The 19,560-nt window shown below is 34.8% G+C and overlaps 1 protein-coding gene across 1 annotated transcript; it reads right to left on the minus strand.

Annotated features, from left to right (window-relative positions):
- Positions 1–735: 735 nt before the first annotated feature.
- LOC115952799 (WD repeat-containing protein 3) lies at positions 736–13,074 on the minus strand. Its single transcript, XM_031070072.1, has 12 exons — positions 12,744–13,074; positions 11,954–12,169; positions 10,664–11,812; positions 9,990–10,112; positions 8,635–8,816; positions 8,312–8,543; positions 7,961–8,170; positions 6,377–6,505; positions 5,487–5,555; positions 2,509–2,631; positions 1,516–1,566; positions 736–1,362 (listed from the first exon to the last, which is right to left on the minus strand). The coding sequence occupies exons 1-12, from the start codon at positions 12,975–12,977 to the stop codon at positions 1,195–1,197; spliced, it is 2,886 nt and encodes a 961-aa protein (XP_030925932.1). The 5' UTR covers positions 12,978–13,074; the 3' UTR covers positions 736–1,194.
- Positions 13,075–19,560: the final 6,486 nt, after the last annotated feature.

Here is a 19,560-nt window from a genome sequence, read left to right on the forward strand (position 1 = left end):
GAGGCAAGATTTTAGCCCCATACCACAGGGTGGGGCAGGGATATGTTTAGACTTTTTAGACCCAACCCGCCTCACCCCACCCAACATTGATATATGTTAAATTGTAAAATTTGCATATCTTAAAACCCTACTATTTAAACAAATATAGCAACAGCTTATTTTATTCTACCAAATAAGACTTTCCGCCTCTTTTATTTTTCTTTAAGAAGGTTGGAAATAAGGTACCAATTTTAACATTTTTTTTTTCTTTTGTCTTTATTATAAACAAATTTATATACTATTGAATCATTGATTTTGTATTATGAGATTTTTGTTTTTGTTGTGATATTATCTTATTAAACACGTTAATAATATTATTCAATTTTTGCTAAAAATTAATTTAATTTGATGAGATAAATTTATTTGTAATTTCAAGAATATTTTAATTAACAAAACTGGTTTTATTAAAAACAATTGTAATAGTTGTAAGCAAAGTAATAGTTGTAGGCAAATTAACAAGAAGTAAAGTTTTACAGGATAGACTAAAAAATTTTCCTTATCATGCGAGGCGGGGCAGGGATGAAATAAGATTATAAGACAAAACTAGGTGAGACGGGAGTTAAAACCCCATCCTTCGGACTCGGCCCGCCCCATTGCCATCCTTAAATGGAGATGGTCCGCTTGAACATTTCAATTTATCGTGGCCTGCATTCCTCAAAAATGACAGTACAAGGGTGGCATTGTTCCAATCCAATATCACAGCTTCAATACTTTTTTCAAGCTTGATCACACAACATAATTTTTCAAAATTTTGGAAAGTTAAATATAAAACCCACATCATATGTTTACATTTTCAGCGGCATGCGCATATCAATATGACACATACTTTTTTGTTTTTTAAAAAAAATTACAGGTTACATCCTCTAGCTTTGATCTTTTTCTTTTTTCTTTTTATTTTATTTTTTTTTCATTTCAGACCTCTTACATTTGTTGTCGATATAGCTTATCGCGCTGTAAAACAATGCAGCTTTGCTATTGGAAACTTACAGTTTTGCTTGAACTCAGACATGCCTGGTAAAGTTTTCTTTCCCCATTTGTCGTATAAAATGCAGATCAAGAAAACCTTCGATTCCATGCTGCTTTGACAAAGTCATAGTTTCCCTTAAGGATGATATTCCGCTCTAAAAGTATCTGGAACAATGTGTTGACCCAAAATCATGTCCAAGCATGTCCATCACTTGATTTCTTTTGTTTCTTCTTTTTTCTTTTTTCTTCTCTTGTCTCCAACCTTGCATCTAAACGTTTTGAATGTTGTGCACGGATCTCTAATAACTTTGACTTTGCATCTCGAAACAATGCATCGGACCTTGAAGCCATCAGTTGCTGAAACATCACAACAACAAAAATCAGCTTATATCATTTATTTATTTACTAGTTTATTTTATGCAGCTTATTTTGAATACAATAGCCAAGTGATTATCTTTCAAAAAAAAAAAAAAATAGACAAGACTCAAAATTATAAATTAATATACGCACCTTGAGATGATCCATAGCTGCAAGGTTGAAACCAAGTGTATCTTTGCATGCCTGACACATTCAACCACCATCTTGTCAATGTAGAATTTAAGGTTCTCTCCTATTTCCTAATCATAGATAATGATACCAATATATACTAAAACATTAAAAGGGCAAGCAAGATCCAAGATCTAGCATAATATTGCAGGACTGATTCAACAATCCACATGTCTATATACCATTTGATAGACACATTTGATCAGATCAAATTTAACAAAGGCCAGCACATTACAAACATTGTCATGATGACACCCATGGTTAAACATTCATATATTTACTCCTGTAATAATAATGCTACAGGAGTTTGTTTCAATAACTGACCACAGATACCATGTTAGTAATCTCAAAGATCATGATAGTAATCTTCTCAAAGATCATTATACAATTGCATGTCCAAGAAATCATCAGTTCAACCAATGTAGCCATTCTAAAGAACTAGAAAGATAAATGACATGCAATGTTAGAACTTACGACCTACTAGATGGCCTAATAATTTGAAAACTCTACAGTGGCAGTCATAATGTAGCTAGTTTACAATTTCAAACATCACCTCCCATCCCCACATTTAAGGCATATTACTCTTGAAAGTAATCATGTCAAACACTTCAAAACCATGACAGATGGTACACCAGTTCTGTGTTCTTGCTGTACAGATTTTAAATGCCTAACATCTCTTTTTTGCCTTGTTTTGGCTAGGTGCCCAGTTACATAACAGGTTAGGAGTAAATTTGGTCAGTCAATAGACTCAATGCAACATGGCTATCATCTCTTTTCTTTTCTTTTTTTAATTGATCGTGTGTTTATGGTCAATAGATTTCCAATTTGGCTCAGTCTACGCATAATGCATCAGATAAAACACATATTTCTCATGTCCTTTTTACTTGTGCTAAGTTAGTACAGCCCTGTTCCTCAATGGAAGTTTTACGTCAACACAGATTGAAAGCCTACGATTACCTTTATTCTTGCATAAAGAATGTCCTTAAGAACTGTCAACATGGGCCTGGCAGCTGGGGTAGTAACCAACTGATGATGATGCGTCTGTAATAGCACTGTAGCAATCCTGCAAACAAGCTCAACCTGCAAACATAGTAAAAATAATATGAAAACAAAAACTAATAAAATTTGAATGCCTAGTTTGCAATTAGAGCATATGCTATTCTAAAAACCTAGATTAAAAGACTAAACACAATAACACAATCTCCTCCATGAACATTTTAACAGGGTATAGTACAGCACACTCAGTGCTCTTTTTTAGATCTCATTGATCTCCTTAATTTCCAATTGTAACGTTTGGAGATCCTCTTGTATCCTATCTGTATTTCTTAATGAAATTACTACTTTATCTTCAAAAAAAAATATTTAACAGGATATGGTACTAGTAGACATTTGGTCAGACATTTTGTAATATAGTGAAAGGGACTTCTCATATAAACAAAAGAAAACCACAATGACAATAAAAAATTTTCCACATCCACCACTTAACTGCCAACTGTACGGACATTCTACCAAGGGACACTCTTACAGAAGTATGCCTTCCAATCTTTAAAATAGAAATTCTACTAATGGCTAGTTAATCACTCCTTGCTTTTTGGAATTTTATTTTATATACATAAGGAGTTTTATCTAAGCTAATCCACAAGAATGACTACCAAATTATAAAAAGAGAAATTGCTCTTGTGATTTTGAATGAACCTTTCTCGGTGGAAGAAAGGAATAGCAATGGGTTTCTATGGAGCATCCAGGAACAATAAGATTCAAATGGACCACGAATTCTTACATGGTCCAAGGAAATGTGGCTCACAAGGAATGGAAAGAAACATATTCTATTTGATCTTGAAATCCTCATATAGAACTTCTTCCAATCCTAGATGGGGGATCGAGCTGGAGATGAGCGCTAGCCAATAGTTAATACTTCAGAAAGCACCTAGCAGGTATTGCAATAGGTAGATAGGATAAGTCACTCCATCCTTTCTAGCTTCACAACTTTTTTCAAACTCCCTTATTTTCCATTGCAGAAAAGAGATCCCTTCCCCTCACTTTCAAAAATGATGAATTGACCCTCTTTAGCTCATTCTAAAATATTCCAGATTGAAAGATCTAACACTCATGCAGCCTTACTCAACATAAGGCGTTTAGCAAGCTTAGAGAATCAAGAAATCTATCTCTATCAGGAGAGCAGTACGACAATTTTAAGTTGGAGGAAGGCCAGTTATCAAAAAAAAAGTTAGAGGAAGGTCAAAGGACCTAAGAGAAGACACTCCATCTTTAGGTTTCTTCCTCTTGCGCGAGCAGCACCATGAGGTGTGAAGCAATCTCCTACTAAGGAGAGGTGCCCGCCTATTACAATTTGTTAAGAGCAGGTGAGCCACAACTCAGTATAGCCAAAATTCATGTCCAGGAGTGATGACACCACGCTATGCCCAAGGTTGGATAAGGTCCCGGAACACAACCAAGAGATATGTACCTGAAATACCACCCAATAGCCACCATCCAGATCGCTCTGACTGGGAGGTATCTTCCAGAATTGGTGGTCTAAAAGATAACCCTAATCAAGCTACCATATCATAAACTTTCCACAAAGACCGAATCAGGTCTAGCCTCTAGCCTACCCCAAGCCTCTGCATACAATGCTCTCATGATGTCCTGTTCAACTTCCAATACACCTCCCACAGTTGCCTCTTTGGGCTATTTGGAACAACCACTGTTGTCTTGTCTGTCAGGCCATTCCAGGAGACAGCAAGCAGGCTGGGACCAAAGCTCGCTATACTGTATTCTGGAATGCACAGGAAAGTTAAACGTCAATCAGTAACATGGTAATTGCCCCTACCAGTACCAGAAGTGTGATAGCTAAACTAACCAGATGGGTCACCCCAAACCTGGATCTTACAGGCGGCAAGGTATCAGGTATCCCACTTTTTGACATACAACCTTTCCTTCAGTGATCTTACAATGAAAGAGTTTTTCCATTGTAAATTTGTACTGAGCAATTAACTAATTCCGGCAAAATAGAAGATCAAATGACCAAATTTTGTTGGTTGAGTAGAGTTACGGTAGTCCAATTTATAAAGTAAGGGCAATTGATCACACTTGATGCAGAACCACCATTAGGTGGCTCTTTACTCCTTCAAGACATGCTTCTCCGATGACTTTCTCAGGCCTCTACAGGAGAAGAAAGAAGGTCCGGGTCAAATTTCTAATTAAGCAAAGGTCCGATCTCTTGGTATAGCGTCGGGAGTGATTGCTCTTGTACCTATGGGTACAGACTACAGCAGCAGAAGGTCCGATTCCTTGCTATAGCATCAGGAGTGGTTGCTCCTGTACCTATGGGTACAGACTACAGCAGCAGATTCAAGCGCATGAGTTCAGAGGGATCAATTGAACGTCTATAGATTGAGAAGTAGGCCCTGCCTAAACCTGTCCCCAGACAGCCCTTCCATAGGTACTGTATGTCCAAACAGGCCTGGAAAAACAGGTATGATCCCTCTTTCCTTTACCCTATAGATACTAATTCCCGAGCAGAGAAAGACGACAGGGCAGAGAAAAATGCTTGCAGTGGCACAAAAATGGTGCAACATTTATAATATATATATATATAGACACACACACACAAGCACACCCATGCAAAGTAAAAACACAAAAAAATAAACAGGAGAACTTTTTTTTTTTCGGATGACATAGAAGAAGTTGAGAACTTCACTTAGATTAGTTGTACGTCACAGAGCATACTACAATAATCCTCATTGTTAAACAAACTCTTACAGGCAACTGACCCCACCCACTAGAACTAGTTACTGGGTAATCTAGCAGTTTATCCTCATGCCTAGGGGACAACAGAAATTTGACAATAGACAATATAGAATACTAATCATACAATAATTAAAACCTCCAAGCATTCCAATGTTTCTGCAACTTTATAAGGTAGATCAACCTACCTTATCAGGATTTGAAGTCCAATCCTTCAAGTAAGACATAATCTTTAAGGCATCGGGGAATGGTAAAGCCTGCACAGGAAGTCAATTGCAGTTAATCGTTTGATGTAAATGACCTAGACAGACAATGGGAAGTCCTACCCAACCCAAGCATAACAATACAATAGTATCTAGTGGCACCAAGAAAATAAAGATTTTTCTGCCCACTAAAGAGTCATCTAACTTTCAAAAGCAAGGTCCAAAGTTCTTTATATTTTAAAATTTAACCTTGTTGCATAAAAATAGATCTAAAACCAATTGATCTATAGACGATAATAGGTGCACTGGAATTCTTTTTTGACATCAGTTTTGAAGGGTACTTTTTAAAAAAAAATTACATAAATCTACTAGCTTCCTCAGGCTGAAGCATTAGTAAGAACAATACAATATGGGATGGTGGAAACAGAATGGATCAGATGTGTTCCAGATGCAAAGTTTTAATGACCAACTCCTAAAACAAATAAACAGGTCAAGATAAGTTAGAATGATTCTAGCTGCTTTTGTCCAACCAGATAGATGGGAAAAAACTAGATTGGACCAACATGCATCACATGCTCATTGGATTGAGATGATAATGACAGTAAAGCACTAAGATGGACCATAAATGATATTAGGGAATACCAACTTAAGGAATGCAGCTATCAAATATTTAAGGTCAATCAGTGTCTTCCACTAATTTATTTAGATGAGTGCTCACTGCTCATCCAGTGCAATTTCTTTTAAATTTAAGAATGATAGATCTCTTTCACACAGAATGGGAGATGCTTTAAATACAGCTGATATAAATGTATTTACTACTTAGTTCCCAATGTCCCCAGGTTAGAACGACAGTATAATGAACACTGCTCACGTACCAGTAATGTCTGCTCCAGATCATTAGTGTTAACATTAGAAAGTGCACGGAGAACATAATCAGACGGTGAGAGCCCAAGCATAATAGCATTTGGTTGGAACTCAGCAGCTTTTCCCCTGGTTTTCTCCTCCTGAAAGTGACAAAGCTAATCAAATCCAGCAATATAAATGAATCCGAGATCAAATTACAGATATCTACAAATCTTAAAGTCACCAATAAAATTTAATATTTAGAGCATATTTGGTAGATTATAATAGGCACTGTAATGTAATAGTTATTCCTATGGTTTAACTATTCAATAGTTTGGTTATATTTTTATTACAAGGAATAGTTATTCCTTATGAATAGCTATTCTTTAAAATGAAGAATAATTATTCCTCTCTAAAAGAGTTGTAATAGCTATTTCTTAGTAGATGTAATAATATTTCCAACACTAATATATTTCCAAATTAATAAACTTTCCATATCCACCTAACAATTATAGAAATAAAAAATCATTAAAAAATAACTCATCTCTCTACAATTTAAAATATATTATTTTCTAAGAAATATAATTATATGAATGAGATATTTCCTAAAATAGATCATAAGTTTTATTCTAATATTACAACTCACAACCAAACTAATGAATAAGTTTAGTTATTCCATTACAACATGTTTTATTCCTGGTAATAAAGATTACCATTCATGTTGTAATCCACATTCAATGTACCAAACGTACCCTTAGTTTAACTGTTCTAAGACCAAAGCATTATAACACTCCCTATCTTTGAACACTTCATCTAGTCAATTTTAACATATTTTTGCAATAATCATTTCTAGAATGACCACTATCAATTTGAGACATCAGAAGTCTATATTTCCATGGTAACAGGCTAAGTAGAAAGCATTAACAAATAAGGAAAATTGCATGTTTGAGAAGTTAGACTTTAGAGAATAGGATAAGTTAATTAATAAATTTAAACAAATTTTATCATGTTGACAACAAACAAGAAAACACCACAGCCAAATTGTGTACCCCGGTCCAAATGATCAAGTCATTGTGGAAAACACATGCTTTATCATCGGCCTACAAGAAAAGTTTAAACCAAAACATTTCCAACAAAGACCAGATATATTCTGCATTATGTCTGCTGAGATCTGAAAGCAACTGCTCAATTCAATGTCAATCTTGGTTTGACAAACATATAGTATGCGGTAAATAAATACTCCACTTTCGTTTTCTTCCTTTTTTTCTTTTTCTTTTTTCTTTTTTTTTTTTTTGGAGGGGGGGGGTACATGTTTCTGGGTATAAGAATATCCCGTGGGTTACATGTCCATAAGCTCCTTTTGTTACAACTTCCTGCATAATTTAAAATCACCCCAGAAAACCAATTTTGGAAAAAGCACCGAATTGGGACTTCAGCAAAAAGTGATTTTAGTCAAATAAACAAGCCCCAAAATGGCTTTGTTCAGGTTAGCAAAGGTTCATTACTGGTTGACCTCCACCCCAAAATGGTTTTTTCTTACCAAGAAACAGAAACAATCAGGTATGTAGATACATCAGTTAGACCAAAATGGAACAATAGTGAAAAACACAATTTACCTGATGTTCAGCAATACGATTTAGTTCTACCTCTGCTATATCTAGTGCATCAATAATTAAGTCGGTTGCTGTAACAGTTTCCTGAGTCTTCTTCCCTGCTAAGGCCACAGCTCCCTCCTCCGGGACTTCTTCCTTGGGTACATATCTGTTTTCAAATGCATTGTCAAGGTCAGACTCGAACATCTCTTCCAACCTCTTTTCCTTCTCTTCCTGCAAATTTAAACAGCATATTTTACTTGGGTAAAACATTAATCACAAACGAACCCCACATATCTGAACGAGGGGTTTCTATTATTCCTGTTAAAAGTAAATAAAATAACTTTTACAAGATAGTAAAGAAGAAGTAAATACCTCAATGAAAAATGGTTCTTCGGTACGATCCCAACGACGTATGGATCGATCATGAGAACCTGTGACAATGAAATCACCACGGTTGCTGATTGCAAGACACCAAACATCCGCATGATGTCCCTCAAGAGTTAAAAGCAACTCAAATTTATCAGCATCCCAGTATTTTACTAGGCGATCTTTCCCAACACTAAACATGTAATGAGTATTGTGCACAAATTGCACTGCCATAACACTGCCATAGAAATAGCTCATCAGAATTGCTTAGTGAGACTTGTGTGAACTCTAAAGTAATTTTCACAATTAAGTTTATGTATGTACCACACCTATCAGCATGAGCAAAAATAGATTTATGACAGTCACCAAAATCTAAACCCCAAATCTTCAAATTTTTGTCCGCAGAGCCAGTAACAATAAGATCTCCATCAGATGAAATAGCCATACATAGCACAGGTAACTTGTGACCATATAAGGAAAGAAAAAATTTGAGTGAATCTGCAAAGAAAACCTGCAAATGCCATATATGACTGTGTCAGAACAATGTAACTGACACCAAAGCAAATATGAAGTTCCACCTAAAGTATTTACAGAAATAAGATATTATGTTTTAAAATAAATTTCAAGGATAAAACATATATTCTCTAAACCCTATAATTTCTTCCAAAAAATTTTACTCGAATCCCCAATTTTCGTTTTAGCATAATTAAAACGACCTTAATCCATCAATAAGATAGTCCAAAATTCTTTCTTCTTATTGTCTTTGTTCTTAAATAGCAATGCTTCTCCACTGATTCAACACTCTAAAGCTGCATATTTTGATTAGAGCAGGAGAACCAGATATCCCTTTCTACAGATTTTATTAATTCACCTGTTTGGATTTACTCCCTTGTTCAATCACTTGAACTTGTACAAGCCCATATCAGCACTCTAATCATTTTCTTACATTTTCTACAAGATATGCTTGGCAAGTGGTACATGCATGTGAAGCAAGTTGTTCACTGTTAAATTTGAAAAGAGCAAGTCACAATACAGAACCTGCTTCATTTCCCAACATTTTAATGACTCTATCTGCCCTGATTGGTATCCCAGGAATTCAACACAGACGTAGAGTTGGGAAAGTTTAATTGCATATTTCACTGAACAAGAAAAACTCTGTAGGACCCTCCTCATGGTTTTTAGTCTAGTCTATCATAACCCACACTCAATTTGAAAGGTTGATAGATATCTTTCTTAAGCTTCTTAGGGACAAATGAGAAGAAGCCAAATTAACTAAATTAGCAATTTAACACCATCTGATTAAGGGGGGAAAAAATGAGAATGACGCCACCCTCATGATTTCTCATTTCCTACGTTGAATGAATAAAGAGTATTTGTATGTCCCAACATCTCCATGTCCAATCCTCAATCTTTAGTATACAATAACTCCGATGACTTTCAAAGATGTCCAGAAGTTGGTCATTAATATACGTATAAAATGTACATTTAGAAAAGTCCTAAATGAAAAAAAAAAAAGGCATTGGATGAAAATTACAATTCAAAATGTCCAAAATGTTTAGGAAATGAAAATTTTTAAACTACAGTGATCTAAAGATTATCAGCTTAGCAAGAACCTTGTACATGGAACCCATCAAGCCTAAAAAATGAAACAAAACCAAACTGTATAAGGTTGAGTTGATCAGACCTTCACTGTACAATCCAACAGTGCAACTGCAATATATTTAGCATCAGGGCTTACTGCAACCACAAGAACATCATCATTCATCTTCATTGTCCTCACATTTGAAACTGTGAGGCACTTAGTTCCCTACCAAAAAAAAAAAGGACAATAAAATCTCTCTAACATTTAAAAATAAATAATTACATAAATAAAAAGAGCAGGTTGCAATAATTACAGGTCAAAGGCCATAAAAACATAGAATATAAAGTTTAAAATATATATATAATCACAATTACGTCCGCCTTCAGAAAATTCCATTATGGTCAAATGAATAATCCTCTTAAAATCCAGATGTTTAATCATGAGATTTAAACCTAAAAAACCTGCAACAGAATTACGCTTTCAAATGCGGCATTACAATTACATCTGAATACTGGCCACATTAGAGCTATAATCCCTGATCAGTTGAAATGACTCAAAAATTAAAAAATCCAGAGCAGATCACTCAAGTTTACATATTATAATCAGTGCTTTCTGTGAACTACAAATATAAAATGCCTAGAATAGAAAGTTGAAGGTAAGATTGTTTGTAAAAAGGAGTTTCAATGTGGAACTACATCAATAATATCTACATAATAAATAAAGAGTTATAATACAAAACTTGGAAATGCCAAGAGTAGAAGGTATGCAGAACCTACTTGACCAGATTTTTGTTTAACTTCGTATTCCCAGAACTTCACATCATGATCTGCACTTCCTGTGACAAAACTATTTTCATTTGGAATGGCCGCAATTGACCGTACAGAGCCACCATGAGCTTCTACTACTTCAAGGCAAGTGCCACTCCCAATATCAATAATTTCCAGAGTTCCATCTTTAGTTCCAACAAGTGCATATCCACCTTTAGTTTCAACACGTGCATACTTGTTATCAGGAATTATTAAACCACACAGTCCATACCCAGAATCAATAGTACGAAGGCAAGAACCAGTGCTTGGGTTCCAAATCTTTACTGCATTGTGACTAGTTGACATCAAAAGAGAGTTGTCTGAACTAAGTGTTACGCTTCTGACATCAGAACGGTGTCCTTGGAGCTCAATAGCAAGTGTTTTTGTGGTGCCACTGTTTTCTATGGAATAAAATTCCAACATATTGTTGTTCAAAGATAATGCTAAAGTAGCCAGCAAATTCTTTGGAGTAATTGGACAGAAAGAAATAGAACATATTTTTTTGCTTGCACGAACAGTATGAAGAAGCTTAAAAACATCAGGAGCTGTAACCAAGAGGGCATTTCCTTCCTCTCCAGTACCATGATTTGTATCTCCATTTTCCATAACCTCAGCTTCCCCTTTTGCAGATTTTTTTTCTTTCTTCCGATTAAGCCTACGTTTTGCTTTATGCTTTGCTTTAGCCTCATCCAATATGCGGAATATCTCTACTGTCTTTCCTGCAACTTGGCAAGCAAGCAAATTCCCTGATTTGTTAAATGCAACAGTTGAGACTCTATCCTTGCTTTGTCGCTGAATTTCACCAAAATGCTTCAAAACCTCCCATTTGTTTTGAGTGGTTGAATCTCCATTATTCACATTTTCAGCACCCTTTATAGTAGATACAGGTTGTCCATCCACCAAGCCACGCTTAATTGTGTAAAATCGAAGTTCCACGTCTGCAGACCCACTGACCAGAAATCTTTCCTCTGGATCTATGTCTATGGACCATATTTCACTATGATGACCACTAACTATTTGCATACAGTGCTGGGTTTCAAGATCCCACACTCTCAAGAACTTGTCTTTGGAGGAACTAACAAGTTTTTTACCAGAATCTAAGAAAACAAGGTCAGTAACCTACAATAAATGAAGCAAATTAATAATCATAACTTAAATAGAGTATACGTAAATATATGAAGAAATCAAGAACAGATAAGCAGAGCTAAGCTCTATAACCATCTCATATACAAGTTTAATGAACAAGCTGTAATAACAAACCTGGTCACGATGCCCACGAAGGCGATATAGGCCAGTCTCACCAACCACGTCCCATAATATTATATCATTATCCTTGCTTCCAGATGCTAGCAAAGATCCAAGCTTATTGTATCGAAGTGCAGTCACAGCCCCTTTATGTCCATTTAATGTGGTCTCACAGGTTCCTTTCTCGCTATCCCAAATTCTTACACTACCATCTGCGTACCCACTTGCAATCTGCAATCAAAACTCTTCCTCATACATCAACAAGCACATAGAATCATAAATAGAGAATTGTAGATATTCTTAAAAGGACTTTATTCTAAGAACAACAAACACAATAAACAATTTAAACACTGGTTCTGCAACAAAAATTGAATCTCACACATAATACGTTTCTACAATTATGTAATAAGCCAAAAAATAATAAAAATAAATAAGCACTTCCTTTCTTTTTTTACAAACATTCCATCTCTCATTCTCTAGAAACCAAAACAACATAAAACAATGAACTCAAAAGTCAAAACCACAATTCAAATATACGTTATAATATATGTTAAAAGCTCAAATGATTATCAATACAAATGCTGAGGCAAAAGTAAAATCATTCACAATTACCAACTACTTCAAGCTTTCCCTACATAAAACCCTGCTAAACTAAAACCTCCAATCAACGTGAAACTACAACTTCCCTTAAGTCAAATTTTCTCAACGCTCTTAATATGAAAGAGCTTTAGTTTCTTTTCATTCATTTTCTTTGCAACCAAACAAAACTGAAGCAAAATGCGAAAGAGCGAAAAACAAATGTTACCAGAGAAGAAGTGGAAGAGGCAATGGAGGTGACGGCGAGGGAGGGGCCACGAGAGGCGGGCGACGGGGCTAGGGTTTTGGTGCAGACGCCTTGGCGGATGTGCCAGACGCCGACTTTTTCGAGCGCCGGAGCTAGGAGGTGCTTGCCGGAGCTGTCGTAGGTGATGTTGGACTCGACGGAGACGATGACTCCGAAGGCCGCCGCCGGCTCGTACCGAAGGTACGCCTTCACCATTGCTTGCTTCTTTTGCTCTTTGTGTTTATGGCGGGTTTGGTTTTGCTTTGGTTTTTCGGCTTTTGAAGCTGCGAGGTTTTGTTTTAAGGGTTTAACCGTTTGACTGTTTGAGTTTGAAGGAGAAGGTGAACCTAGGTCAAGTGCAACTACAACTAGGCCCTCTGTCTATGGGTCCATTTAGGCCCATTAGGAATCATTGAGTACACTAAAGCCCAGCCCAAACAGAGTTCATTCAAAGTCAAGGTGTAGAAATTAATAAATAATGGTAACAATAACATATATATACTCTTACGAAGCCCAATTTCGATGGATCAAAGAAATGAAAAAGGAAACGAAAGGCTACTTGACTTATTTAAATTTAGTAATTTACATCTAAACACATTTTCCCAATTTAATCGAAATAATGACTTTAGGCATCAGAGTGGTAGGTTGATTTGAAAGATGATTTGGTTATTTAGTTCTTGATACTTAATTGAGGTTTGAATTCTTTCCTGAAAGTCACATCTAAGTTGTTATTCTTGCAAGGCCAAATCACTTATTTCCCAAGGTACTCTTGGGTTAGCCAAGCATAGTAGCATACATGTCATCATTGTGGTTGAGAAACCATGCTCATCAATGTTTGCTTGAGTGGATTTATGAGTACAGTGTTTTTAAATATATATATATATATATATATAGAGAGAGAGAGAGAGAGAGAGAGAGAGAGAGAGAGAGAGAGAGAGAGAAAATATAAGGAAGTAGTGTCCCAACCTTTTGACTAGACTATTCCACTTCATACCCCCGTAAGATACTTAAGAAACTTCATGAACTTATAGTATGGTGAATAAAACTTGGGACTTTGGAATTTACAACACAAATGCCATCCAAGGAGTCAAATTTATTATCAAAATTTGAATTCCAAACCCATAACAAGAATTAAGGAGAAAAATTATCCCAAAAAAGCATATAAATGGAACAAAATTGGTGAAGGAAAGATATGAGCAACATATTCTTGATATATGCCCTATTTTTTAAAAAGATATTTGTGAATTTAGGTCACTATCATGCATGTTTGGTAAAACTTTTTCAAACCACACATTCTAAAGGTACAATATATCTTTTCAAACTTCACATTTTCTTAAGTAGAACTATTTCAAACAACCTTATTTTCAAATAATTGAAAAATAAGTTGTACTAAACCGAGACATATCATCTTGATCAAGCATGAAGAAGAGTTTTTTTTTTTTTTTTTTTTTTTTTTTTTAATTATGACAAAGGTTAGGAATCAAATCGTGTTTTTGCTAGGAATGGATCGGAAAGGATTGCTTTACAGAGTAAGATGGTTACTTCTTTATAGCTATAGGCCGATTGCCTCTAAAACAAAACAAAAGTCTAAAATAAATAAACTATACTTGATAGCTGGTATAAATAGCTACATTCGAACAGCCAATTCAAATCACACTTTGGTGGCAATATAAGCATATATAACCTTTCATTTTTATTTCTTATCTGAATATAATGGGTGACTGACATTGCCTCAGTACGTCACTTTGAGTGCCAAGGCCCTCTATATGGTGGCCTATTTGTGTTTGGCATGTGCCAATGGTCCCCTATGCTAATGCTCTTACAACTCGTGTTACATTTAGTTCAACAACATGACTGACTAAAAACTCATTGGTGCGAAGCTTATATCTTAATCTTAATGGTTATAATTTTTGCAGCGCACTAGTTAATTTAATAGTTCGCATCTACCTATGTTCCTCCACTTCTGGAGGAGAGCCCTACTTCTTTACCTAACTCATTGACGATTTGTTATTATCAGGTCAAATTAATTTGATACCACCAATGTTCAATTCATTGATACGTTTTAATTAGTTTTATATATATATATATATATTGAGAAGATAGTTATATGATTTTACTAATTAAACATCTTTATCATTTATGCCTAGTTGAAGTTCCAATATATTGATATTATATTATACATTGGATAACCGATAGGTTCTCCACTAAATCAATGGGCAATGTTGAATTCTCCACCTGAAGAATTGCCTCACAAGTAAAACCCAGCAAAAAGAATGGAGGTACAGACAATAGAAAATGACAGAAATAATCTTTTGAGAAGTCAGCAACTAGTTAGGTTAACAATTAAATTTATATAATATCTTACGTACGTATATCCAGCAGGGTCTTTATCGAGGATAATACTAATTTAATTTGGTGTTGTTATCACTAACCCTTTGTGATTTTCACACAATTAAGAAAAGTATTCAGCTAACCCAACCTATTTACGATAACTATCATACGACTGGGCCTATAGGTATTATTTATGTTAAGGCCCTTATTACGTGTTCCACGCTGCACCAAAAACAAAAAGAAGTGCTTCCAGAGACATCTTTTTCTAAGAAAAGGACTCATCATGATTCGTTTAATGCACAACATATATTATGCATGTGAGTTTGTGACACAGCTTTCTGGTCTGAAATGATGAAAGTTGTTTCTCATGCCATGGTCTGTCCTAGAACCTCACTCGTTCCAGAGTTCTAGCTTAAGAAACATGGATACCGTACTGGTGTAACCCAATCTAGTCAATACGGTATTGGTACTGGCTGTACCGGCCAATATGTACCATATAAGTATGTATATTGATATTGAACCACTAACGTTTCATTAAGGTTTAAATATCAGCTGTATCGGTCATGTACCCGCCATTCCAGCTAATTTCAGACAATATCGACCAGTACACCAAAAAAAAAAAAAAACTTATTAGTATTATTTGTTTTCTTAATATATATATATACACACACTTTATAAGGGCAAAATGGCAACTTATTTATATTAATTTATTAGTATTATTTGTTTTCTTAATATGCAATAAACAATTAAGTTTTCTTTTTTTTTCTTTTAATTGATGCTAAAGTCTAAAACCATGAATTATTTGTTCTAAATTGAGGTAATGCTTTATGGTAAACTTTTATATTTATTATAATATATATATACACACACTTTATAAATATAAAAAATAACGATAAATTAGAAACGATACACCAGTATTAACCGATACCAACATATATCGTTCCACTGGTAAAATCTGTACAGCCTCTAATACGAGATTGACTTTCTTGATGTAACCCACGACACATGATAACAGTAATACCACATGGACCACTAGGATTTTGATAAGACTATTATCATGTGCACAACACATTTATTGAAGCGCTACTACTTAAATCGCTTAACTCTTATCAAATATCATGCAAAACGATAAGAGAACGAAATTACATCCTTGCAATGACAAATCCCACACTGAACTTGTGGTGAATAGAAAATTACTTTAACACGTGGTTCTTACTTTGTAGATTTTCTGGTCGGACATGGCCCATGCATCGTGGATGGGCAGAAATTATGTCAACCTTGAAGTTTTAATTTGGTGGATTATTGGTCATCAGGTCATGATAGTTAAGCATTTTGTTCCCCCTCTGGATCTAAATGGTTGGTGATCGACAACTGTAAAGACTTCAAGCACTTTGGCCAGCTCCATATATATATATATATATATATATATAATTTTTTTTTTTTTTTTAATTCCCCTCTGGATCATGTAGGGCTCTTTCTCAGTACAATCAAATGAGTAGCGTACGTAGTTTGGGGGGGAAAATATGGTAGTAGTGGTTGCGATCTATCTAATCTACCCATTTGCTTCATTTTGTATCGACGGCCTGCCTTAAATTAGTTATTTAATTGCTTTCAGTAAGTATTCTATTCTGTGTTTAATTAATTAAAGTCTTTTTCGAATGATAATAATAATAATAATAAATCATTCATTTGAAACCAATTGCTACATTGAATGACTGGAAGACAAATGGTAGAATCGTATGGGTTTTTAGTGGAAACACATTCTGAGGATAAGAATGATCAGCTAAACTTTTTTATGTCCATCTGCGTATTCAATAATGAAACATGTTAAAGAATGATTACCGTAAATATATATATTTACAAGTCTTACAAATTAACATAACATCTTTTTCTTTTTCTTTTTCGTCGGATCTTATAGTTGAATTGACACTTATCCAATATTCATACATAAAGTCTTTAAAATTTTAAGTGAAAAGAGTTCGAGTTGCAAAATTAGTAACATATTGTAACTATTTCAAATATATATTGTAAGGACATAATTTGTAATGACCCAAAATGATATTAGGTTCGCACGTGAAAAGGTCCAAATAATATCATTTGTAGAGCGTGGGTTTGAAAGGCTAAGCCTTGGTCACCGGACGATAGTTTTTCGTGGTATTCATACATAATTAAATCGTGTTCACTCTAGGAGTCTTTCTCCTGGAGGCGGGTTGGGAGGCTCTAGTTTTTGGCCATTTTTCCCAGCCACTGCTCTGGATCGCTTACTTTTCCTTTTATACTAGCCTGTATCCCTCATCCAGCGTCCACGTGTAGGTTCGACTTTCCAGGACTGATATTTGTCCCATCAGCCCATACCCAAAGTGGTTGGGGTTGGTTGTAAAAGTTGAAGAGCATGGTTCTGTCAGGTGAAGAGTATTGAATGGCAGTAATGGCAACTTTCCTTTTGTCCTTGGTCGTTATACTATCCAGTGTCTCTTTCTTTATTGACACAGATATTTTAGATTTTTTCCCGAACTGTTCCTATATCTTTTTTTGCCCTTCCTTCCAAGGGGACCTCGAATATGCCGAGGATAGAATCATTTTCGGCTGTGTCTTAAGACTATTTGGACTTTTATTACCTATCCTCGACTATACTCTTCCTCGGCTCGAGCCTTGGGCCCCAATGCAAAAATGGGTCAGGGTCACAAATTCTTGGACCCCACATATATATATATATATATATATCTTTTTTTTTCCTTTTCTTTTCTTTTCTTTTGGAGAAAAAAAGAACATTACTTCTAAGAAGCAAAAAGCAAATAATGTGAAAAGTGACCATTGCAATTTTATACTCTACTAATATAATAGAGCATCTGCACTGCCAATAGGCGTCTTATCCCAGTCACACCCATGTTTAAGCTAATCACATATGTTTATGCTCTACTCGACACTACTTTAAAAATCTTTTCTCAAATTAATAAAGCCTCACCTTTTCAATGCCACTCAAGTCCCTTCAACTAATTACAACTCACAAGAACTATTCACATGCACGCTACCCCTTTATTCCACCTTATAATACCCATATCGTGGCAACTCATTCCATGCTGCTTATAGGAGATTATTTACACTACGTGTTGGGCCAATAAACATGGTTTGTACTCCAAATACAATGATTTAATACAAACCACAAGTAGCAGAAGCTGCATAAAAGAGACAAGTCAACAACAAAGCAACTTCAGAGACTACAGACTATAAGCAATTACAACAAAAACTTTAGAGAGAGACAGAGAGAGAATAATCAGCTAACATCAAATATGCTAACAAGGAAAAAAAATGACACCACTCAAAATATCAATTCAATGAAGAATCTTCAATATTCTTGAATAAAGCTTTCATTTCTCTAACAATTATATATGCAAAACAATACGCTTATATACAATATCTTCATCCTTGATAGCTGCATCGTAGCAACCCTATCAATCCAAATAAAATAGTTGTGACAATCAAGCCAATTTAACAAAAAAAAAACCAGAGCAACCTTTCCCTTTCTTCTATTTAGAGCCCATAGAAGCTCTCTATTTCAACATGTTGGCTGGCAAACGATAAAACAAACTCTCAAAATACTCTTGTTGGATTGGTGGAAAATTTTTGACTGGAGATCGTTGTTTAACTTGAATTTAATGGACAAAGTGTCATTGAGGGCATGTTATTGCCTCAAGGCCCTCAACAAAGAGGACTTAAGCCAATTCTTGATTATTAAATATAATTAGACTTGATTTAAGATTAGTGAATTACCCATAATTTGATTGTCAAATATATTTATATATGTAACGTACTAAATGCGTATTTAAAATAATAGAATTAATGAAAATAAAAGTATAGTCAAGACTAAATTTAGTAGAGAACTAAAGTACTGGAAATAAGCTTACTTACATTAACGTGATGAAAAGGCTACAATAGAGGTTAAATTCAAATTTCAGAGGATATTAAAAGGAAAAACAAGAAGGATTTTGTGTCATCGATTGAAGGTATTTTTCTCTCAAGTGAAAGCCTTATTCATGCTTGTGGCGTTGAAAAGACACGTATAGCCTTTAGGATACTTGTTATGATGTATTTTCGATCATTCCTTGATCTTAACACGATTGTCTTATTATTTTTAACTGTCTTTATTTTAAGGTTAAATATTCTTTCACACTTGTTTACATCTACTATGTCACACATATATGATATATCTACAACTAATCTAGAAATGTCCACATTTCAATTTTTCAACATGTAAAAGTGGATGTGAAATAGTGTATGTACATGTGCGATTCTGTGAGAATCAAAACCCTTCTTTTAATTTCTCGGATACTTTAACATAAGTTGTAAGTGATTGATCCAATTTTTTCTTTAAATAACTCTCGAATATGTTTAGAGAAATCAAAATTATAAACAAATTAACTTCTTCTTTTTTTGAGAATATAAAAACAAATGGACTTTTAATAATTAG

The sequence above is a fragment of the Quercus lobata genome, chromosome 7 (assembly GCF_001633185.2).
Source record: "Quercus lobata isolate SW786 chromosome 7, ValleyOak3.0 Primary Assembly, whole genome shotgun sequence".
NCBI classification, from domain to species: Eukaryota; Viridiplantae; Streptophyta; class Magnoliopsida; order Fagales; family Fagaceae; genus Quercus; species Quercus lobata.